Source organism: Dermatophagoides farinae, chromosome 4 (genome assembly GCF_024713945.1).
Source record: "Dermatophagoides farinae isolate YC_2012a chromosome 4, ASM2471394v1, whole genome shotgun sequence".
Lineage (NCBI taxonomy): Eukaryota > Metazoa > Arthropoda > Arachnida > Sarcoptiformes > Pyroglyphidae > Dermatophagoides > Dermatophagoides farinae.
In genome coordinates, this window is record NC_134680.1 from 3,111,385 (window position 1) to 3,138,212 (window position 26,828).

The following is a 26,828-nucleotide window of genomic DNA, read 5'->3' on the forward strand; positions in this document are numbered from 1 at the left end:
TTTGTATGTGCAAATTATGATTATGATTATTATAATTATATGAAACTATATAAGATGTATTGAAAGATGAAATTGTTTTCATGTTGTTTTTTTATATTGGTTTAGTTATATTTAAAGCTCATTTTTTATCAAAAAAAAAATTGGCAAGAATTCCGAATCGAGTTGATTTTTTTCACTTTTTTTCGTTTCAATTCATCAAACATCAAATGAAGAATTCTGTTGCTTGATCATCGTCGTCTTCATTGATGTTGCAGATGTATCAGATTTACATTGATTATGATGATTATGATTGTGGTTTTGATTTGGATTGTACAAATTTCGATTTAAAGCCAAATTAATATTTGGATCGGAAGACATTTGTCGATGATGATGATGATGTGGTGATTCGGCTATAAGAGTTGTATCAATTTTTCTATCTAATTTTGTTGTCGAATAACAATGATCAAATGAATATGAATTATAAAGTTGTTGATTATTATAATTTCGTTGTCGATGATGATGATGATAATATTGTCGATTTGATTGTCGTTTCACTGTTGATTGTTCATTCGATTTTCTTGATTTATCTACTTTATTCTGTAGATTAATAATATTATTATTGTCTAGTTTTTCATCATTATCATCTTCATCATCAATGTGTTTAGTATCCACATTTGAACTTTGGCTATGACCATTTGATTTTAATGTCATATCAGACGATGATGATTGTTGTGTTTCAATGTTTTGTTTTTTATCATTGTTATTTGATAATGTATGATGGCTATTATGATCCAATGATTGGTGGAGAATCAATGAAGAATTAGCTTTCTTTCCCAATATTTGTTGTTCATATTGATTCGATTGTAATTGAAGTGAATGACGATCAATTCTATCGTCTCTAAAACAGTCGCCAGCTTCTTGATCAACATTTATTGATGCCATTTTTGTCCTCATTAATGTTGATGATTGTCGATTTTTACCCATCGATGAACATGAATTCTGACAAATTCGATTACATGTTTGTGACATATCCGAACTGAAAACATAACGTACAAGAATTCTTCGAAATGCCTCACGAAATTCTGTGTTAAATATACTGAATATACCCAAAAAAACAAAGACATTTTACAATGATAATCTACTGTGGAATAGGCGGTTATTACCTGTAAATTGCCGGATTAAGACAACTATTGAAATAACCAAGCCAGGTGAGTAATTTAAACACTGATGCGGGTATACAAGTTTTACAGAATGCAGCAACAATATTCATGAAAAAGAATGGCATCCAACAAGCTATAATGGAGAAAGTGAAAAAAAACGTATCCTTTATTTTATCTTCTGTCGCTCATTCATTCATTCATTCGTTTCACTTACCCAAGAATGTTCCCATTATAATACCCAACGTAATGGCAGCTTTATGTTCAGATACATGACTTTGTTGTTGTTGTTGTTGATGTTGAAATTGATTCGAATGATGATGATTCAAAGTCCCTGGATTTGTCGTTGTTGATGAATGACGTTTATTTTGTCCATCTGTAACAATTTGATTATTATTATGATTGATTGTCATTTTGATTGAATCAGTTAATAATGGATTTTGTTGTTGTTGTTGATTACGTATTTCAGCTGTCATAACGGTATTAGTAGTGGTAATAAATCCCGGCTGTGGACATGGTGCAATCATTTTTGTCATTGATTTTATGGTCTTAACATGTTGTTTACATATTGAATATAGTCGAGCATATAGGCACAACATTATTAAACATGGTAAATAAAAACTAATACATGAACTAATCACAGCATATGTTGGTGTTAAATCTAATGCACATTGTGGCAAATCTTGTATTTGTGGTATTATCGTTGTTGATTCAACATTCGTATCACAATCATTTATACAATTCGAGGATGATGATGATGTTGATATTGAATTTTTATGGCCGATTTTATCGGATTTTTTTTCTTGTTTTTCATAATGATGAATTTGATCATTTATTTGATTTGAATAAACAGTGGAATAATGTCTTGAATGGCGTAGTGTAGCAAAAATCACTTGTTGTTCTTTGAGTTGATTATCATCTCTATCTATTTCATCCTCTATGCTTTCCGTTTCCGAATGAATTTGTTCATTCTCAGCGAAAATAGGTACGGGGAGATAAAATGAAGGAGCACGACCAATCGTAGCCATTGTTGAAATATTTTGCTGACGAAACATTGTAAAGAATAATGGGCGATAATCGAATTCAGATACTGGCTGCTGGCGATCAATTGATCGTTTTTGTCGTTGTTGTTCAATTATTTCCGGTGATTGAGAAAATGAGAATCGTTTATCTATTCGACGATGATGATCATAGCCACGATTTAATTCGATGATAGTCATCATTGTTGATGGCGAAATAAGATTGGATGTATTATTCATTCGATTCACAATAGTTGTCGCTGATGATGATGGTAAAGGTTTATGCCAGCCCAAAGAAATGGGTAAAAATGAAATCAGACCGGAAAGAATCCATATGATTGATACGGCAGCAATAACAATACGTTTATTCATCCAACGATTATAAAGCATTGGATCTTTAATATGAGCAAATCTATCTAATGCAATGGCGCATAAATTAATAATAGAACAGGTGCCTGAATGAGTAAAAATTCAAGAATGAGAATAAAAAAAAATGAAAAATTCAATCAAAAATCAGAATAATACGAAAAAAAATCACCATAATACTCACTGCAACTGATGTCAAATGCGATCCATATTTCACATAATTGTGGCCAGAATGGCCAATATTCCATAAGGTCATTAGCAAGTGCAAATGTCATGACTAATGCACCAACACATAGATCAGCAATAGCTATATGCAATAGTTTTTTGGTTTCATATCATTTTCATAACGGTAATTATTTATGGATTTATATCCGAAAACAACAACAACAAAAAATAAATAAAAATAATAGAAATCCAAAAAAAAACTTACCCAATGAAACAAGAAAAAGATTACCAAGACGTCTAAGCCTTCTATCCGATGCTATGGCAACGCAAACAAGTATGTTACCAAATATTGAAATCAATATAACGATAACTAATATAATTCCGATTATAATCTTCAGATATATTGATAATGAATCCGTTGATAGGAACGTTAATGATGATGATGATGATGATTTTTCTTCAATAGACGGTGATGATGATGATGATGAAGAAATATATTCATCAATCGATGTTGCCAATAAAGTCGATATAGTCGACAATGATTGTTCTTCAAATTCCATAATAATATATCATTCATCACAACAATCATTCGGAAAAAAATCATCAAAAACCAAAAAAAATAAAAAATAAAAAATAAATAAATAAAAAAAACTAATGGAAACCGAAAAAAATCCAATACGAAATCCAAAAAAGAAAAAACAATCCACGAAACGATAAGAATTCTAGATATCTGGAAATGAAATAAATATAAAAAAAAGAAAAAAATTAAGAATCGATCATCAATATTTATGAAATATATTTTCCCAAAAGAATTTCAAGCAATAAATTTCAGTTCATGTTTGTTTGGTTTTCAAAGAATTTATTTTTTTTTTAAACTTCTTTGTCATATTTTATTGGATTGGACAAGAATCTGGATGTATGGTGTGTTTATTTGGTTCAGAGTGATACAAATTCCATTCACAATTCCGGTTATATTTGTTTTCTTCTCATGGGTTAAGTTGATTAACCCCTTCCATGTCAACCTTATACGAACGAACAGAACAAAAACCAAACAAAGTTTTTTTTTATTGTTTTTTTTTTGGTATATTGGATTTTGATCGATTCCCTTTTTGTAGTCCATTCATTTCGGTTAATTCGATTCATTTTTCTCACTCATCATTATTCGCTCTTTCTACTATCCATTTTTTCTACTTTTCATTGTTTGTTATAGATCAATGTTATAAATCATTACCAGTGTAGTATATGAATTTATTGTGACCATTATTCGTTTGCTCGTAAACATTTGAGAATCAAGCCATACATCAAATTTATACAGACACACACACACAAACGCATTCATCTCAATCCAAGTTAGCTAACCAGCCATTCAATCGAATACGAAAAAAAAACTCAAATAATAATAAAATAAACATAAAATACCAACATGTAGGGCAGTAACCAAAAAAAAAAAAAAAAAAAAAAAAAATGCTTAGGATATATTTATATAACCGGAATTCGAAAACAAAAACAACAGCAATAACAAAAAAAAGAGAAAATAAAAATTTTTCTCTCCAGTTTTTTCAGTGTTTAATCAATCGCCCTTATCATCATTACGATCGTTTAATCATATATGATAAATCCAGAATAATCTATGAATGAAATGTGCTTATTACGAGCTCTAGGAATTAATTATCAACCACATGATAATAATGATATTAATAATGAGCCAAAAAAAATTATTCCGTGGATTCATCACACACACACACATTATTGCCAGAATGATTACGACTTTTATTGGCAAAAAGTCCAGTTTTGTTTGAATTTTGGAAAAAAAATCCTTAATTAGGCTTTTGTTTATTTTTGGTCAACTTTTCTTTTTCACGATCCATTATCACCAGAACCATCAATTTGTGTTTGTTTAAGTCTTTAATGATGCCTCATTATTTATTACACTATTCCGATTGGCCAAATTTCAATCCAAACAATCCCAGTAACCATTCTTGAATTTTCTTTTAAGCATAAATTCTAGTCCAATTGGGATATCGAATTCTAATAATTTTTTTTTTGCTTTTTGTTTTTTCCATGGAAAAATACAATATCAATTTATCGACAGTGAAAAGAAAAAAAATTTTTTTTTGAGACCATTTTGTTATTTGATATGAATATTTTCCATACCACAGTGTTTACTCGATTAACGGATGACAATTTTTACACCCCTTGTTTAAAAAAACAGTGGTTATTGCCATAACCCATAAAAACACATCTTTATTCAAAGCACGACATTACATTATTCTATAGCCAAACACAAAAACAAAAAAAAACTATTACATATGAAAAAGTGTAAAATATCATTACATAAAGGATCATACATACAGTTACGTTAAATTGAAATTCGTTAACGGTGCAATCACTGTGTAAATAATGATAATAATAATAATAATACAGGAATTTCTATTGTTTTTTTTCCAGCTCTTTCCACCAAACTCTAATTATATGACATTAAAACAAAAAAAAAAAAAAAACAAAAAAAACGAAAAATTTCAGATTTTTTTTCTCTTTTTCTATATTGAATTACATAATGGAATCAAATTCTATTCAAAAAAAAAAAAAATAAAAATAAAAAATTCACAAACAATAAATCTTTGATCGAAAAATATATGACTAATCTAATATAGTTTTTTCTTTGGATCGATTTATTTTTCTTTATTTGGAAATAAAAATTTTTTTTTCTTTCATTCCCTTCATTTCAATGTTTTTCATTTAAAAAAGATTAAAGATTTTCCCTTTTTTTCCAATTTTATATCGTTAAAAGCAGCAAATCATTCACATTCGAATTCATTTATCATGCACGAACAAACAAAGAAAAATTACAGCAGCTTTTCTTTTATGTGGATGAATGAATCATCACACATCCAAACCATCCAAATGTAATGCATCATTATTCTTAGATTTATTATAGAAAAAAAAGAATAAAAAACGGCGGTTATATTGTTATGCTATTTAGTTCAGGTAATTTTGTTTTGTTTTGTTCATTTCTGTCCTGTCTGGTTGTCTATTTGTATATCTGTATTTTTATATAAAAGAAACATCTGGCTATTTTATCATTTGACTATGGTCATAAATTCTCATCATCATCAACATCAAGGGTTTGTTTTTATAGAACCTGGAAAAAAAATCAGAAGCTAAAAAATTTTCTTTCCGTATAATAATAGCCATTGCCTATGTCCATTACCAGCAAAAAAAAAAGTCATATAGCCATAGGTATTATTTGATTATAATCATCAACATGTGTAGCCAAGAAACGAAACAAAAATCTTATATGGCCATCCTATATACCTGAAAGATTAATGATTGTATTTTGGCTGAACAAGGTAAATAAAGATTTTTTTCTATCAAATTTATGAGAATACATTCCATATTTCATAATAATCATCATGGAATAAATCAATCAACTAAACTTAATGAACAAAAAAGTAATGCTTTCAAACAGCTTATTTTTTTCATAAGTATAACCTCAATATATTCTCCTATTTTTACATTAATACATCGCAATGATTTTTGACTTAATGAAAAAAAAACTCGAGAATAACACGCCGAGTATATTAACACAAAAAAAAAATTTGATTAGAACATTTGGAATATTGACAAATTCTTCAACACTCAAAAAATTTAATTATGAATTATGTAAATTTTCTGAAGCTCATCTCATTATGAATGCACCATAAACACACACACACACACATACAAATTAACTTTTAACAATTTTAAATTTTAAATTATGAATGATAAAAATTTTGCTAAATGAACCGGTACATCATCTCAAAGTTGGTAGGCGAATTCTGTAAGAGGGTAAAAAAAGAAAAAGTGTTAAAATAAACACCACAACTACGTTGTGATCATAATTCTAAATCACTATCGTTTATTTATGGTTAAATTATCCATATTTTTTTCAGGACTATTGCACAATTATTGGAATTATGCAGCAATAACGTTGTGGTATAACCAAAAAAAAAAAAAAAATAAAATAAAAGAAGAGATGAAGAAGAAAAAAAACTCATTTTCATTTTAATATAGAAAAAAATGGTTCATTGTAGTATAAACTTAAAATAATAAATGATCAACAAAAACAAAAACAACGACAAAATCCAATGAAGACAGATGAATTTACGATGCTAATTTGAATATATTTGAATTTTTTTTAATTGCACTGTTGTTGTTGTTGTTGTCTATTATTAGTTGAAAGCGCAACAAATATAGCAAACAGACAAACAAAAAAAAAAAAAAAAAAAAATACGAGATTTGGATATTTTTAATTCTTGATGATTTGCCAGAATATCAAACACATTTTACATTCATTCATTTGGAATTTGATTTCAAAATGAACGATTTTAGTAATCAAACATAAACGAAAGGAAAATGAATCTACTGTAATAGTATAGTTTTTTTTAAACTAATTAAGTGTAATGGATATATATGAGCCTGTTGGCTATTATTTGATGTGACATTACCACGTCACAGATGATTATTTTTTTCAATAGAAATAATCAACATATATATATCATTCATATAAAGATGTATAAGAAACGTATTTGTTGATGATGATTTTCAGGAGAATTTTTTTTTTATTTTAAAAACTGAATTGTTGACAAAGAAAAATTTCGGCATTTCGACTTTGGACATAATAATGTATAAATATATATTACACATACGTGAAACGAATGAACGGATGGTGGAAGGATGGAAAAAAAACTACCTACAATAAATGGTCAAAAGATTATTATTAAATGATAGAAGAATGTGTCACCAAGTGAAAACTTTAAACTACATGAATTTTGTACAGAAAAAAAAGAATAATTCTTTTACGCCATTCACTCAGTGCATTTTTGTCAAGAGTACTACACAGTTGATGCAATATATTTATTCTACGAATATTATAATTCTACCATAGTTTTGTTGTTATTGTTATTTGTCAACATTAACCGGTACCGGCGGAAATTGTGCGATATAATGTTTAATATGGTCATACATACATTTTTTCCTTTTAAATGTCATCACCATGCAATTCAGCTATTTAATATTAAGAAATACGGGTTTTTTTTAAAAAAAACTGGGATCTAATTTCGTTATACATTCTGTATGTTTGTAATAATTTATTTTAAATTATGATTATTACCTGTCATCATTATCAGTATTTTTTACTGTTGTGATTTTTTTCAATTTCAATCGTCTGTTATGGTATAGTGAAATGAGTTTAAAAAAAATAGACAAAGACACAACTATGTCCGTAACAATAACGGATATATCATTATCATCATGAACAAAAAAAAAGAAAGAATGAGGATGAGCAAGTTGTTAAGAATTGAATCATTAATTTCATTTTTGTTTTCGTTTTTTTTTCTCATGCTTCATTGCCATGTTAATGAGGATAATATTAGCCGTTGTGCCCGTAGTGAATGGATGAGATTTAAAAGTTTATTTCAAGAGAAAAAGGAAACTTTTACAATACAGTTTTTAGCAGTCAAGTTTCTGCGATCTAAAAACAAAAAAAAAAGAAGCAGAAATAAAAGTTTTCAATGTTTTTTTTCATCTTTTCACAAAAATTTCTGGTTTGTTTACAATGATTCCAAACACCAAGAACAGCATAGAAATAGAAATAGTAAATTTATGTCCATCAAAATGTAAACACAAAAATCTAAATGAATTGCAAATAGTCTAATTGGCGCCCTATATCATTGCAAATTTTTTATCAAATAAAATCTATGTATGCAATAGAATATGCAGATTCTAAGCTGAATTGATATGGTATTTTATCGCTTTTTTCTCTTTATTTTTATGATAATATTAATGTGGAAAAAATATGAAAACAAAACAAAAAAAAAGAGATGACAAAAAGAAAAAAATTGAATCCTTATTGGAAAAAAATAGGGTGAGAATACAACAGAATAATAATAATAATGCCATTGTTATTTTTATTATTATTATTATTATTTGCAACTGGTAACCAGATGTGCTGTGATGATTTTGAAAAAGAACCAGAATACAGAGACAGTGAGAAAATGGAGCCTTAAATTGAATAATGTTTTCGTAAATTCAAGATCAATTAAATTATTTCAATGCAATATGATTGCATGTGTGTGTGTGTGTGTGTTAGTTATCTGGAATTGGAATCCAAAACAGAATAACAAAATTAAAATAAGACTAAAGAAAATAGTAAAGAATTTTAAATGACAAATATTCTTATTATAATTCTTTCATTTATTCTATCCCATAATAAATCAACTTTTAATTGTTTACAACCAAAAATCATTGATAAAAGATAAAACAAATTACAAAGATAAAGATTTCATTATTATTTTCGACAAAATTTCATTTGATCGGAATCATCAACGATAATGATGATGATAATAATAATGGAGAAAACAAGCAAAAAAAAAAACATTGATTGTCATTGATTGTTTCTCTATGTTCACTTACCAATGATTATTATCATTATTTAATCTCAATCTTTTGATAAGGTAATAATAATTGGATTAGATTCACATTGATTTCTTTCTTTTTTTTTTGTCGTTGACATTTTACTTTTTCTATTCAATTTGTATTTGAAATGACAATGTTTCATATGTGTGTGGGTGTTTGCGTCTTGATGCGTTTGGCGTCAATTTTAATTTTATATATACATTTATATAGATTCACTGAGAGGGGCAGCCTTTGTCTATGAATTCTAAAATCCCATAGATGGTGATTTCAAAAAAGAAGAAGAAGAAGAAGAGAAAAAAGTTTGGCTTTTGTTTTTTATATATATCTGGTTTAATGTTATTTCTTTCTCGATTAGAAAAATTGACTTTTTTCTTGATGACTTTTAATTTTTTTTTCTATTTTTGCTGTTCTGATTCAATTTTATTAAATTAAATCGATGATTGTTGAACATTGCTATGAACTTTAAAATTTTTAATAATAAATTCTGTAACCTCAAAACAAAAAAAAACAGTCATATCATGTCATGTCATGTCATATTATGTTTTGTATTGTCTTGTATTAGACATATTTGAAATGATAACCGTTAAGTTACCGGGTGGTCATCATAGTTTGTAAACCATACGCGCAGTCAAAAAAAAAACATAATATACATCCATTAATGGTCACATACTTTTTTTCAAGTCGCTGCTGCTGCTTTTGTTGTTTTTTTCATCCTTACATATCTTTAGTTCAGAGTACAGAAAAAAAAACAGGAACAGAAAAAAATTCCAGAATATTCTTTTTTTTCATACATTTATTCATTCTACATTTGAAATATTCCAGTTATAGTGTTGTTCAATTTATATTTTGAAATAATAATATAAAAAAATTGTCTTGGTTCGGATATTTTTTCTGTTCTTTTCTCTTATTTTTAAAGTTAGAGTTCTCGTTAATAGTACACGAAGTAAAAGTGTAAGATGAGATATTGAGAATTTGTTTATAGCTTCAAATCTCCGGTCAAACACACACACACACACACAAACAAACTCACTGACAAAGACATTTGGCCATCATTTCATGTGTTAGTGCGTGGGTGTGTGTATGTGTCGAAAAAAACTGGCTAGGTGTGTGAGAGAAAAAAAAAGCGAATCATTTTTTTCATGAAATATACACCAAAAAAAAAACGGACAAACAAAAAAAAAGTGAAAAATGGAAAAGATTCATATCTATCCCCTGTGTATAGAAATGGTCAAAAATTGTACATATTGCCATTCTTTTATTTTTTTCGCTATTTTGTTTTTCATTTCTGAGTTGTTGTTTTTGTGAACCAAAATAAAAAAAAACGTTAAATTTAAAAAATTTGCAATCACAAATCATTATTATTCAGATGGCAAAAAATTATCATTTTTTTTTAATCGGAATGCAATTGTTTGCATCAAATCCTCTGGTCATCATTATGCTCAAGGCATATATAAAAATAATATCATTCAAGTGTGAACAAACAAAAACGACAATAAACAAATGGATAATGAATAAAATCAAAAAGTTTTTTTAAAGCTAAATAAAGTTAAGTTTTTCAATCTTTTGCATCACCAAGGTTTTTGATTTCGCAAAAAATTCAATAATATAATAACGATATATATTATAATATAATCATCGTCTATTTGATAGCGTATTATAAATATAATAGAAATTCTCTCTCTCTCTCTTTTCGTTTTCTCCACCCATTTTATTATTTAGAGTAAAAGATGTGTGTATGGAACTGAGATTCTTTGAACCGTGTATATCAAAATGGTGATGATGATGAGATTTCAACAACAACAACAACAACAAAAATCACTATCATCGTCATCGTAGAAGAATTCATTTTGCTTACGTTGACAGAAATTAAATGTAAGGACAATGGCTATCTAAACAATTGTATAGTAGTTATATATAACTGAAATGAAATTGACAGGATGACGATATATAAAGTAATAACTAAACCAGAAAATAAAATTAGTGTTCCTTAGAAAGAGAGAAAGAACAAGAAATTCTGTCATATCACATAGAAATGGTAAAGAAAAAACAACAACAACAACAACAACAGACGTGTATCGTTGTCGAAAAATTTTGAATCATCATCATATAAATGGCGAATAAGCAAATTTATGATGGTTTAATATAAATACATACATTTTTGGTTATTTTAATTCGAAATAATGATGATGATGTCCAAATGCAAAAATCAAAATTGACATAACATGACATCCAGGTTTTTCCTCTCTTTTTTTTGGTGAAAAAAAAGAAATTATTAATTTTCAAAATATATGTGGAACACAAATTTTATTAATATTAATAAAAGCTACAAAAAAAAGAAAGAAAAACATTTGTCCCATGTCATCACATATATTGTAGAATTTCAAAGGGGAATAATTTTTCCGCCAAAAATCATTTCCAAAATATTATGACAAATTCTCATGTAAATTGGTATGTGTGTGCATGTCAATCTCGAGAGAGAGAGGGAGAGAGGGAGAGAGAATAATGATAAGTGAGAAAGAGAAAAAAGAAGAAAAATCAACTGAATGAGAATTTAATTTAAAAATTAAATTTTCTTTTTTTTCATTACAAACCATCATCATCATCATCATCATCATCATCATCATCATCATTATCATCAGCCATAACTAAAAAAATTAAAGTAATAACAGAAACCAACCAATGTTAATCATTCATTCATTCGGGTATGTGTGTGTGTGTGTATTTAGTTTCGATTATTATTTGCCTTTATATTTGTCTTTGATATTAACCAAAAATCAAATTGAAATTTCCATTAATGTGAGGGTAGTGAGAAAAAAATGATGGCATTTTAACCAAAAAAAACAAAGTTCATTTCAAAGTTATTCGTTTTATTCACGCTATCCTGGTTATGGATATATATGATTCTCATGCCATAGATTCATCATATCGATTTAGAATATGAAAAATATATACATATCTATTTCGGCAATCACAAACTACTAAATGTAATGTAATCAAATCAAAACCCATAATATAGAATATAATATACAAGAAACATAGAGATTTCCGTTTCGTTTTCGGTAACCGATCCATACGCACACACACAGACACACGGCATTAGCCTAATTTTTTTTATTTCAAATTCAAAGGAAAAATTTAATGAAAATTTTGAATATTCATCCAATTTTCGTGGCTAATTTATTATATTCGCCTAGAAAAATTTGCAGCGAAAAAAAATTAATAAAAATAAAAAACGGAAAATTCATTCATTTTTTCGAATTCATGAATAAAAATAAAAAAAAACTAGAAAAAATTCTGAATAAAAAAGTGGAAACAAAAAAGTTTTCGGAGAAAAAAATTACAAAAATAGTATTTTGCGAAAATTATAATTGGCTCTTGTTGGAATTTTGATAATGAATTTTTTTCATGTCATTATTTTTACTGTTCACACCTATGAAATAGCTGATGTATAGATGTGGTCATCTGTCATTGACATGATGATCATTCACTCACAGCAATTTGTGACTGAATGTCATAAAGTCATTATTATTTCATTGATCCTTTTTGTACGTTGATAATCATCATTTTTGCCTGACATACACACGCGCAAAGTTTTTGTTTTGTTTTGTTTTTTCATTTGCCATCATCATCATCATGGGGTTTTATTGATAGTGAAAAAATAAACAAAAACATCAAAAGTTTCATCACTTTTGAAATTCATCGATCAACAACAACAAACAACAAACAACACGCATGGGGCAACTAATAAGAAAAAAAAATTTGTTACGAATAAAAGTTTTTTTTTCGATTGTTCGTTTGTTCAATTTTTCATATTTGTCATACGATGACGATGAGCAAAATATTTGAAGAATTGACTTGCATACACACACACACACACACGAATAGACATGAAAAATTGTCCAAACTCAGCAGGTATTTTTTTCTACCCAAAAAAAAAACAAAAACAAAAAACAACTTTTCCATCATTTCCATAATATAACGAATGTGAAAAGAAAAATTCTGAAAAAAACCAGAGGCCAAAAAATCAATTTTGAATGATGAATATGACAATCAAAAACAGAAAAAGAGAGAGAGAGAGAGAGAGGTGGAAAAAAGTTTGTCACCAAAACAACAAAAACAACAACAATCAGAAAAAAAAACTTTACATTAGATTTCTATAACCAAACAATCTATCTTGTCCCATGAAAGTAGAATCAAAAAATCTTGAGATTTTTTTTTATTATTATTATTATTTTGCCCATAGCTTTTGAAACAATTCAACTGTTTTGTCGTGTCTTAAAAATGTTTACTTTTCCTACTTCCTTTTCATCATCATCATCATCATCATCATCAAATACGTGTGATGGCTGCAAAAATCGTTTTATACTTTCTTTCATTCTCTATTTCTTCTGCAAAAAAAACTTGACAATCATCATCATCATCATCATCATTATCAAACGAAACAAAATCAAAAGAAAAGACAAAAAGACTATTAACTAACTAACTAACAAACTACACATACATAAACACATGGGAAAAAGATGAAGAATTTTCTTTTTCCCAATTTTAAAACATTTTCTTTTACTAACATCTCAATAAATTAAAGATTCTATTGAGTAAAAAGGAACTTGAATAAAATTAATTGTCATCAATTGACACAAACACAGTGTTTATCAACCATTTGTTTTTGTTTTTTTTAGGTGTTTGATTTTGAAAAAAAATTTCGTATAAAACAATAAAAATCGATGAATTTTAAATGAGAAAAAAGAATTATTATTTTTTTTGAAGAAATTCAAATAAAACAACAGAATATTCCTGAATCTTAACATCGTTCATTATGAACAACAACAACAACAGCAATGACAATGAAATAAACTTAATACGAAATAAACAAACAAAAATGAAAATGCAATCAAATTTAATGATGGTGAAATCAAAAAAAAAAAAAAAAATCAAACAACCGGCAATTGATGTTCAATAAAAGTAGGAAAAAAAACTTGGGTTTCCACCACCCACCACCGACCATTAATGATGATGATGCAAGTTTATGCTCATAGTTTAACAGATGTAAAAACAAAACTGGAAAAAAATTACAATTTCCAAAAAAAAAACATCAAACATTCATGTGTGTGTGTGTGGCAGATTTTCTCAACGACCTACCTACTACTATTCTATATGATTCTTTTCAATTGATGAAAATCTAGCCAAACAACCAACCAACCAGTTATTATAGTGAATGTTTAAAATGTTTTGTGTACCAATGTGTGTGTGTGTGTGTATGCTTTCGTCAAATATTCATTGTGTACATTTATTCTTGTGAGATAAAAAAAACACCGGCTGAGCCGTGAAACAAAAAAAATATAAATCTCAATCGTCAATTTTAGGATCTAAAAATTATAACCAATCAACTATAGCTCTCTCTCTCTCTAGATTCCTATAGTAAATTAATGTCAGATTTTTTTTAACATGATAACAAAAAACGCTTAACATCGTTTATTAATATCGTTGATAATTGAAAACACCGATTCATCATCAATCAATGATGATGAATCGGTGATAAATAAAAAAAAATGTGAATTTATTATCATGAAAAAAAAATTTATTTACACATCCAGTTAGGACAACGTGTCTGTATGTGTGTGTGTTTTTTTTTTTTTTTTTTGTATGTGTGTGTGTGTGCGTGGGTGTGTCGGTGGGGAAAAACAGAAAATCTGGAAACGTAAAAAAAATTATTCATATCAATTTATTAGACATTCAAATTGATAAAAATTCTTCCTCTTTTAACATTTACGTCAAACATTTATAAAATGTTTGTGTGTGTGTGTGTATGAGCTACATTTATCTATACATTCAAGTTATATATTCTGTTTATTTTGTTTTATTAGATTTTTTTTCTGTTCTCTCATACAATTTCAGGTGCAGTTATTACACACCAACACAGTATATTGTTAGCATTTTTTTTTTGTAATAAATAAATGAATTATGAATTCCACTGAAAACAAAACAGAATTAAATAAATGACAATGATAGTACAGTATAAAAAAAAATTTCTGCATAATCTTTTTCTTGAAATGCATTATTTCTCATGAATGAATGGAAAAAATATCACTGAATTTGATGGCTACACAGACACACACACACACACAGTACTGGGTTCTATCGTTTTCGATATGAAATGATTTTAGCAACATCCCATTCTATGATAAATTCTGTTTAATTATTCAAACAAACCAAAAAAAAAAATAAAATAAAATTCCATTTTCCATTACAATTAGCTATACATTAAAATTTGATTTTCATTGTTGTTATAATTTTTATTGTTAACCTTACATAATATATATGCACATAATAAGATGCTAATAAATTAAATTTGAAACTTGAACTTTGTGGCCCAAACAAATTATATTTATTTAGAAAGTGAAATCTTGCCAAATAATAAATTATGCAAAAGAATAATGAAAAAAAATAAAATAAAATTATTCTTAAAAAATTCTATATGTGAATTTTGTTCATTGTTGATAATTTTCATTTATATATATAAAAAAGAAGAAATTTCAACATAAACAACTAAGCAGAGAAAAAAAATATGATATCATCATTGATTACTTATGTAAACTCAAAGATTCCCATGTGAATATTCTGTTTCATGTAATTTACATACAAACAACAACAACAACAACAACAAAAACAATGAATGAACGAACGAAAAATTAAATTTTAAAATCAATGCAAAAACTATGCAAAAATCCAGAAAAATTAATGAAGTAAAGTCAACATTGAAGGGGCTGTAGAAATTTTTTTCTGATTTTTTTTTTGATATCACTACCATACACAGCACACACACACACACACCAACCGCTCGATTGGAATTTCTCATCCTTTTTTTTCTATACGCGTTCGATTAATGCCTCGAAGCGGCTGACATTTTTATTTTGTTCATTGATGTTTGCGTAAATACAAAATCAATGAACTGGAAGATGAAAAAAAAAATAGAAAAATCATTTTAAATTTTTCGTTGTTTTTGTCACTGCTTGATTGTATAGAAGAAAAAAAAATATCACAAACAACATCTACACACATAAAATAAACAAAAAAAAATTAATTTTCTTTGGACAAAAAGTATGCTTTGATTTTCACAAAAAAAAATCGATTGCATTACATTCTAGTGATTCCGAAAAAGGAAAACTTTCATTTTTATGTTTTTTTTGCGCGCAAACAAAATAAAATAAAATAAAAACCTTGTTACGAAATAAATCAATAATCAATTACCAGGTAAATGAAAAAAAAAATATTTATCAACAAAATATCGATAGAGTTCCAAAAAAAAGTGCGAAAAACCTTTGGTCATCATTTTATTCAAAATCGATCGATCCATTGATCGTCTAGCAGCACAATGAGTAACATTAAATTGCTTACAAAAACCAGATCAATCGTTGTTGTTGTTGTTGTTATTATTGTTATCCCCAATCTGATGACGAAAAAAAAATTGAAAAAAAATTTTGATGTGACAAATACAGAAATTTGATTCTTTCAAATTCTGACACTCATTCCTTCTTCCCATAGAAATTCAACATTCACACACACATACTCACACAGAAAAACAGTATGTATGTCTGCGATGGTCTTTTACCCATTTTCATCGGTAAAATGTTATCAGTAAAAAAAAATGACATCACACAGACAGTGTTGTTGTGTTTGTAAGTAAAATGTGTGCTTTTTTATCAATCAATCGATCGATCGATCTACATGAATGACTATGGAACAACAACAACGATTGATGGGATGCAAATTGATAAATTGATTGACCCCAATTTTTTTTTAGACCATTTTATCGTCATCATCTGCTTTTATTTTCACTATATATATTTTTGTATATCTTTTTTCTTGCCATCAACATCATCATCATCATCATCATCACTTCACTTGTCACCGCCTAAGCTAATTTAGTATTCATATGAGCATACAAATAGATTGTGTATACAAGAAAAAAAAACTTAACAACCTGACAATAATAAAAACAAGAATGTGAATATACCACCTCCTTGTTTTTTTCTTTTTCATTCTCCTAGCGAGAAAAGAAAAACAAAAAAAAAATTTTTCTTGTAAAAAGTTTTTTATTCACATAAAAAAAATTATTCTAAGAATCTTGATTTACAACATCATCATCATCATCATCATTTAGTATAAACCCAGTTACAACTTATCCACTATTCTCTATTCTCTTTAATATTACGACAAGAATATTTTTCATTATCATGATGGAGTATATAACTAATAATTTCAGCCAGAGTAAGTCAGCAAATGTAGAATCAACTAACTAACTAACTAACTACATACGATACAGCAGTAAAAATGTCGAAAAGATGTGTGAAAGTCAAAAAACAATGATGACGACAGTTATTGATGATGATTATTGATTATCACTCTCGACACACACACACACACACACACACACACACACGCACTCATTCATTCATTCAAAATTACTAAGAAAGAATATGTCGTCATTCACAGCTGCTAATTTTCACTTCATGAATAAATATATTAGCATACATGAACTATATATGTATTTGATATCCATCAAAGAAAAAAAATTCACAATTTTTTTAGCCAATATATATGATCGGTGATAAATAGTGTGAAATGAAAAGATGTGAAAAAAATATATAATAAATTGAAAGAAATGATGAATGAAATTATAATAATAATAATGAACGAAAAATTCTTTAATTTCTATATTATTATCAAGACATACTAATCATGAATTTAGAGAATCAAAAAATCATACACACACACTCACACACTATATGGAATAGCAAGAAAAAGCTCAAAAACCAACAACAACAACAACAATAACTACAACAACAAAAATAATAATCGATTAAATTCGAGAAGCCCCTGCACCTTTTTATGTTTAAGCTTTCAAAAAAAAAAGATTTCAAATAAATTAATGCCCATACAAATATATAAAATATATATCGTGATCGTTATAATAACAATTTCTATTTAGTATTAATCGATTGATTTTGAATAGAATATCGATCGATTAATAAATCCAACAAAAAAGAGTGAAAGAGAAAAAAGCTAAAACCATAGAATATATGTAGAGGTTCATATAATATTGAAAATTCTATTGAAAATTTCTACTCTAGCAATTTTCAAAGCAAAGCAAGAAAAAAACACTTTCTTCTTATCACAACGACACATTGAACAAACTAACAAAAGCAACAACAACAACAACAACAAAAAATCGATTCATTTATTCATTCAAAACCAATCAATCAATCAATCAACCGGTGTGTGTGTGTGTATGGTGAATCAACTTTTTTTTCACTGCACTATTTAAACGAAGAATTCGACACACCCCATTCCATATTAGAAGCATGACCCGAATTTCATTGTCGAAAATCTTTGTCGATTGATTGATATAGAAAAAGTGAAGCCATCCATATAAAAAAGGATGTCAACAACAACAACAATCAACGACAAGATAACGCTTCAAAAAAAAAAAAAAAAAATAGTTGGGCAATTGAAAATGAATGAAAAATGGCTCAAATAACATGGAAAAAAAACTGAGCAAAAAGAGTCGAATGTAAAAAAAAAATCTTTTAAAAAATAGCCTGTCAATTTAAATGTAAATTCTTGAAATAAACATCATTATCGGTGAATTTTTTCCATTTCATTTCATTTTCACAGCAATTCAATTTGCTTATGACAACCAAGGGTTCTGTCACAAATTGTCGAAAATAAAAATGTCGAATACAAAATGATCGAAAATATTTGATCGAAAATAATAAAGTCGAAATGACAAAAATGTCGAACAGACAAAAATGTCGAAAATAAAAAAGTCGAAAATTGAAATGTCGAAATGGCTTGAGCCCTTATCCCTTAAAATTATCACTAACGAAAAAGACTCAAATATTATTTTTTCATTTTAATTCTGGATACACAGTGGCGACTTTTCCCTTATTTAATGCAGAGAACGTCAGTGTTGACTTTACTTATTATTGTCAAAGACAAGGAAATTTTCTGAGACAAAAGTGTAAAACATCGATGAACCGATTTATAGTATTTTAGACTTTGATCTCTATTCTAGATTGTTTGTCAATACAATAGTTTTATCCAAACCTCACCGAAGGTGAGGTTTGTATTAATCTAATGAACCGAGACCACCTAACCTAACCTAACCTAAACTAGAAAAAAATAAACATTTTTGGCCCTGTGAAGACCGTTCATAACATTGAATGCTCCTTTTATCACCCACTCTTCAATAATTACTTAAAGATAATTTTGATGCTGTAGTAAATCGATAAACAATCAAATAATAATCACAAACAAATTTGAATGAAAATATAAAGTGAATTGATAATAATATGAATCCAAATAGTTCGAATAAAAATAAAATTTTATCATCTTAATGTGTGATTATCCAGAATTGAAATGAAAAAATAATATTTGAGTCTTTTTCGTTAGTGATAATTTTAAGGGATAAGGGCTCAAGCCATTTTCGACATTTCAATCTTCGACTTTTTTATTTTCGACATTTTTGTCTGTTCGACGTTTTTGTCGTTTCGACTTTATTATTTTCGATCAAATATTTTCGACCATTTTGCATTCGACATTTTTATTTTCGACAATTTGTGACACAACCACAACCAAGTGAAAACAAAATAAAATTAATAGGCTAAATGAAAGAAAAAATAAGACAAACAAAACACTATAACCATGTATACGTGTACCAATGTGAATAACCAACAAAAACGAAAAAAAAAATACATGCAAATCAATAATGTTGTCGTTGTTTTTCCAAAATAGATCTTGACAAAAATAAAGCAACCAGATTCTGGTCAACCATCAACGTGAATTAACAAAAAAAAATCAAGAATAGAAAAGGCAAACAGAAAACACACAAAGAAATCGGAACCCCAATACAAACGAAGTAAAAAAAAAGACAGAAAAAAACCACTGGTGAAAAAATATGAGGAATCAAGTAGCCAACCAATGTCAACATGGATATCCGAAACCGAAAAACAAACGCTGGCTCGTCAATATCAAACAAAACAAAATGGCGTGAAAAATGTCACGGCCATTTGAATTTAGAATGAATTTCGATGTTCTTTCATCATCATTATTATTATTATGTATCACCATAAAAAAAATATGACGAAACAAAAAAAACCAATTTTGATGGCAAAGACAAACTAAAAAAAACCATGAAAAATGTGTAAACAAACGGCAAGAAAGTTTTCACTTGAGAACAACGAATTTCTATTGATTGGTCAAATAGAAATCTTCAAAATGGAAAAAAAAAGAATATTCACAACCGAAAAAAAAGACTAAAGAAAAAATTGACGCTATGACATAAATGAATATACATGAATAACCAACAAAACAAACAAATGGAAAATGAAATCGAATCAGGATTGAAAGACAAATACGAATAAAATGGGAAAAAAAAGAATTTAATAACCCGAATCAGAATGATAATAATAACAATAAAAACAATATATATACCAAAAAATGAAAAATGCAAACAAATTGAGCAAACAATAATAATAATCATCAAGAAATAAAAACTGGATTCAACAACAACGAATGAATAAATAAATTCCATTGAAAGATTGACAAGAACAACATTCGATGAGTTTCTTGTTGTTGTTTTTTTTCTTTGTGTTTTATTCTCTTTTCACACGTTTTTTTTTCTTCACGAAAATGATTTTTTTTATGATGAGACAAACGATGAAAAATAAAAGAAATTCTTGACGTAATAAATATTAGAACAAAAGGCAAATATTTTGATAACGATCCATTAAATGATAAGGATGATGGTGATAGCCCATTGTATGATGAATGAATGAATGAAAGAATGACATGTCATAATTTTGGAACTTGAACACACACACACACACACACAGACAAACACTGTAGTAATATTGAAAAATTGGTTTCAGGAAAAAAAACAAATTCTCAATAAAATAATCAAGTGTACAAGTGTTATAGTAACCGGAACCATCATTATATCTGTTATAATGGAACATAAAATTTCAATTAATCATTTTTGCTCATTCCGTCTGTGTGTGTGTGTCATTTCTCAATCTAGTAGTGTTTTCTATTACTACTGCTGCTGTCGCTGCTATTGTTGTTGTTAAAGTATAAATTATTTAGATTATTTCCTATCATACATACAGTGTTTGATTGTCATTTTCGTATTTTATTTTCGTTTTTTTTCAATAAAAACAACATGCACACACACACTTATATTGATTATATAAAGAGACACTTATGTGGTAACCATGTAACGATAGTAATTTTGAATGGAAATGGAAATGATTTTTTATTTTCTTATTTTATAATGAAAAAAAAAACAAATAGCATAATGAATTTGTAAATGAATATTCAAGAATAAATAAAGGAAATCAACATCATCAAGGATGGAATTTTATTTCCGAAATGAATTCACAAAGAAATGATGTTGTAATGATATAATCATCGATCAATCGAATGAGTATATATTATATATGTGTAATATTAAAAAAAAAGAAAAAACTTTTAATTTCCGAATTGATTGTATGTGGATAGAAATTTTATGATGATGATTAAATCGATTACAATTGCAATAATAATAATAATCATTATCATCATAATGGTTATAAAAAGCTTTTTCATCATCGATATTGATTGATTCTTACCGATAATGATGATAATCATCATCATCATAACCATTGAATTGGAACAACAAAATACCCGGAAAAAAATTAATCGTCTTGAAACAAATTTTTTCGTTATTATGAAAAAAAAATATTCACTAATGTAACCAGCATTTTTTTATTATCACCAGATAAAAAGAAAAACGAAAATTCTTTTTCATTTTTTCTACAAGAAAAAAAAATATTCCATTTTTGTATTTCAAGTTATTATGTCATCATCAGATTTTTAGCTGTTTGTTTTCATGATTATAATTATCGAGGATTAAATTTAATGGCGGAAAAAACTGATTTTTTTGTGGTGCATCAAAAGAAATTGTATTTTTTTTTTTTTGGGCAGCTTTCAAGCTCGAGATAACTCGAGATGAAAATTGGAATATTTTTTTACGATTTAATTCAATGTGCAAATTCATTCCTGTATGATGATGAATGTATTTCTGGTGAAAAAAATTAGGAAAATTAAAAAATCCGAGAATGAAATGAAAAAAAGAACAGGAAAAAAAAGGTGGAAACCAATGAATGAATGAATGAATATATTCTATCATATATGATGAATGAATGAATGGTACCAAATTAATCGACTAATAACTATAGCTTGTCAACAAAAAAAAGGAAGAACGGAAAACAACCAAAACAATGATGATTCGGCGATGATGTTGGTGATGGACTGTTTTTTTTTTGTTTTGTTCAATCTAATCCATCTTTGAAAAGAATTCACATACTCATTGTATAATAATAATAATAATAGATACACAAAGTATGTTCGTATTGAATCATATATGAAATCAATTATTCCTATCACGTCAATTAAAATCATATTTCTAGTTGTTGGTAGCCTATACTATCAGGAAAACCCTGGAATATAACAGTGGAAATAATAATATATAATAATTTTCATAATGTTGATATTATCATTATATTGATTATTATTATTATTATTATCAGCCATCATTAGGAAAAATATTAGTATTCGGATGATGATGATAATGATAATGATAATGATAATGATGGCTGATATCAGAATAAAGGACAATAATTACCTTCCATTATTATTGATCAAATATTTGATTAGCCAGGTGGTGATTGATTGTTGATAGAAATTTAGAATTCTATTGAATTTGATTGATTGATTAATTTATTGTTTTTTTTTATTTGGAAAGAAAATCAAAGATTGATTATCAGAGTAAATCAAATTCGAGAAAAACAACCGGAAAAGTAACGAAACCAATTGGAAAAAAAAGAAAAAACAGGATACATTTGATACAAACGATAGATAAGAAAAATGTACCGAATGTTTAGAACAAAAAAAAAGAGTTAGCATTTTTCGTTCATGTCAATTTATTACCACCATCATCATCACTATATTTATCAGGAATGTTGTACTTGGTCAGTCAAAAGTCTTCAGTGGTGGTTTTTGTGTGTGTGTCTGTGTCTGATGAATAATTTAATTGAAGATGAAGTAAATGTGAAACAAAAATTGATGCAAATATGCCCGGGAAAATAAGATCTCCAATCAACAAAATAAGATCTAATAGGACGCAATAGTTTGGTTGGTTATCATCGTGGCTAGCCAGACCGATCTGAAAAAAAATTCGGTTGTTGTTTAGTTTGTTGTAGACAAATTAGGTTTTCGCATAGGCAAAGAAAATTAAGAATGAAAGAACGAAAACGAAAAAAAAAAGAAACGATCTCTGGTGATATGTGTGTGTGTATGTTGTTAATTGAAAATGAAATTGAAGAGATACTCAAAGACCAAGACAAGTGCAATAAATATTCCATTATCTTTTTCTCTCTTTTTCTTTGAGTTAGTGCGTGTGCTATTCCAATTGGAATTTTTTTTTCAAACAAAACGTCAATGTGAACGATGGTCACAAGAAACAAGTTTATCGAATTATATCGGAATTACAAAGAAAAAAAAATCGTATCAGGTAACATAAAAAAAAGTTTGCATTTGTCTTGAATTCATTCATGAAACTGTTTATAGGCCGGTATTACATATATTGAAATTGTTGATAATGAATTTTGTCTTTGTTTTGTTTTTGTCAACGAAAGTTACAATCGAATCAAAAATTTTTTTTCTTTATTTCAGCTGTAGCAAAGAAAAAAAACGCTTGAATGATGATGATGATGATAATATTGTGGAAATCAAATTGAAAAAAAAGATAAAAAAGTATTATTTTGCTATGCAAAACTTGTCGATAGATAACTTCTTGTGTGTGTGCGTGAGTGTGAGTTTGTTTCTGAGCCCCTGATAACGGTTGATAAGAATTTTATTCACTTAAACACACAGCACTAAATATATCATTATTATCAGGTAAGAAAAAAAAAACAAAACCAAAAGATATAAGCCTTTCGCAAATCAATAAAATGATCAATTTAAAGCCAAAAAGAAAAGAATATTTTCCAATGGAATTTTGGTTTTGTTTTTTTTTTGCTATATTGACAGATATTAACACTGAAAATTCATTTCATTCGATTTTTTTTTCCTTAATCCAAAGTTCTTAAAGTCTTAACACACACACACACACACACACACACATGGGCATATTCTTGTTGAATTATAATTTGCGGGTTACTTAGTTGTGATAATAATAGCCGGTAGTATATATTTTCAATTTGTTAGTTGTTTGGCTAGTTGGTTTGGATAGAGAAAAAAAAACACATGAGACTTGTTTTTATTTTGTCTCGAATTTTTTTTTTTATTGTTTTTTCCTTTTTCACATTTTTTTTATTGCAAAAAAAAGAAGGAAATGAATTTTTATTATCATTATCATCATAATCATCATTGCTATTAATAATAGAGAATTTTTAGCCGTTGTTGATGTTAAACCAAAAAAAAAAAAAAATAAGAACTTGATTTTGTTTTTAATGGAAATTCAGAAATAAAGAGAAAACAACGATAATAAAAAAAATGACACCCAAAACAACAACAACAACAACAACAAATGAACAAGGATTATAGTATCTTTTTGTACAACAAATTACTTTCACTTTTTTTTCTTACACTTGGTTTCATTTTTTCTTCATTATTATTATTACTATTTTCATCAATTCTTAGGTCTTTGAGTTTTCTTGTCTTGTGTTGTGTTGTAATGTGTTGTGTTGTGAAACAAATAATGATAGAAAAAAAAAATATTCATTTACCTATAGGCATTACCCATTGCCCTTTACAGAAAAAAATATTGCCCCTTTGGCTTTGATTTTTATACGTTTTTTTTCAATATCATTTTGGTACTTGGTTTTTTTTTCATTTTCACAATTTTGAATACCACCGTAGATTGGTTTTGTTTATTAATATGTCAAAGTATTAAATAACGACCCAAACAAAGGAAGTAATTATCATTTCATGTCATTGAAAATAGAGAGAAAGAGAAAAAAAAAACAAATGAGCAATAGAAAATTTGAATTTCCGTTGGAATTTCCGAGAAGAAAAAACAATGAAAACAAAACAAAACAAAAATGAATTTTCGCCTACTGAGAAAAAACTCAACATAATAATGTCATGGTTTTTATTTGCAATAATTTAAATCTAAAATCAACAAAAATTCAAATGAATGAATGTATAAAAGCAAATCATCACTACCTGAATTTTGATGATTCAATCCGGTATTGTATCAATGGTGATGATTGTCAATTAACACTGTGTATTGCTTCTATATTCTTCACTCGATTTTATTGTCACTTTTTTTTGCTATCGAATATCAAAAAAAAAAAAAAAATGAAAAATTGTCACATTTCAATCATCAAGAGTTATATAGTTTTGTCATTTCGATTGTGAATGTTGATAATGTTCAAATGATTCTGAGGTAAAAATGTGGTAGCATCAAAAAAGTGATGCTAAATGAAAAAAAAATATATTTGTAGTGTACACAGCTAATTATTATTATGAACAAAACAAAACAAACGTCAAAGAAATAAAAAAAAAAAAAAATTTTGACAAACATTTATTTCACTTGTAACTGAATAATGAAAAATGAAATAATGTTGTCGGAAACGAAATAATGTTAATGTTGTTGTTGTTGTTGTCGTCTTTGTTGTTACGATTTATTCATAAATAAACAGACACACACACACACAAACACAAAAAATAATAATTCTTTTTGAAAGAAAAGTTTGGCGATTCTCCAGATGAAAAAAAAGATGATTATTATTTTCTAAATTTTTTTTCTGCTTGTACTCAAAAAAAAAAAAAAAATACCCAAAATCTAAAAAAAGAGAGAATTATTATTATCCAAGATGTTGTTTGAAAAACCAAATTGGCTTTGTGAATGTGTGTGTGTGTTTAGTGTATGGTCGTTAGTTTCAAAAAAAAAAAAAAAAAAAACACCACACACGATCGAAAAACCATACTTTTATACAAACACACAATGATGATGACACACGTTGGTTTCCGATTCCGAAGAAAAATTTCAGTTTCATCACACAGTGAATATAACAACAACAAAAAAAAATTTGGATTTAAACACGGAGAAACTCTTCAAAACAAAACAAAACAAAAAAAAGTTTGTTGAACAAACTCAGTTGAAAACACACATTCAACCATAAAAATTAAAAAAAAAAATGTTCGTGGTTCGTGGTTTATGAAACAAGGGTTTCTGGATCGTGCTTGAATCTTTTTTTTCAGTGAATGTTTCTGTGTATTTTCACTACAAAGGAGTTAGAATGATTAAAGTATATATATATGAAATTAATGCCGAAAAATGGCACGAACATAAAACACACATACAACACACAAATTAATTGAGTGATGAAAATGAGTTTGAAATGGTAGAAAAAAAATTGAAAATTAATAAATTCTTGAATTGGAATAATTTTTTCTCCTAAAATAAATTCACCATTAAACAAAAACAATGTGAATATAATAATGAAGTATTTTATCCAGTAATACAAGACAAAAAAATTGTCATTTCAATTATATCGACAATGTGTATGTGTGTATGCAAGTGAACAGAACCTAAAAAAAAACTGACTACCATGATCCATTTGGATCATAGTTATATATA

At 27.4% G+C, this 26,828-nt stretch overlaps 1 protein-coding gene across 1 annotated transcript; it reads right to left on the bottom strand.

Moving 5' to 3' along the window:
- Positions 1-26,802, bottom strand: LOC124489931 (tyramine/octopamine receptor). Its single transcript, XM_075730039.1, has 6 exons — positions 25,409-26,802; positions 2,952-3,416; positions 2,706-2,828; positions 1,354-2,610; positions 1,143-1,272; positions 1-1,075 (listed from the first exon to the last, which is right to left on the bottom strand). The coding sequence occupies exons 2-6, from the start codon at positions 3,244-3,246 to the stop codon at positions 196-198; spliced, it is 2,685 nt and encodes an 894-aa protein (XP_075586154.1). The 5' UTR covers positions 3,247-3,416; positions 25,409-26,802; the 3' UTR covers positions 1-195.
- Between the last annotated feature and the right edge of the window lie 26 nt (positions 26,803-26,828).

Bases quoted from the DNA above. Each gene is read 5' to 3' on its own strand.
- LOC124489931 (XM_075730039.1), bottom strand. From the start codon at position 3,246: ATGGAATTTGAAGAACAATCATTGTCGACTATATCGACTTTATTGGCA. The intron at 1,273-1,353 runs GTAAGTGAAACG...TCTCCATTATAG, and splicing joins TATAATGGGAACATTCTTGG to CTTGTTGGATGCCATTCTTT. The intron at 1,076-1,142 runs GTAATAACCGCC...GGGTATATTCAG, and splicing joins CTTAATCCGGCAATTTACAG to TATATTTAACACAGAATTTC.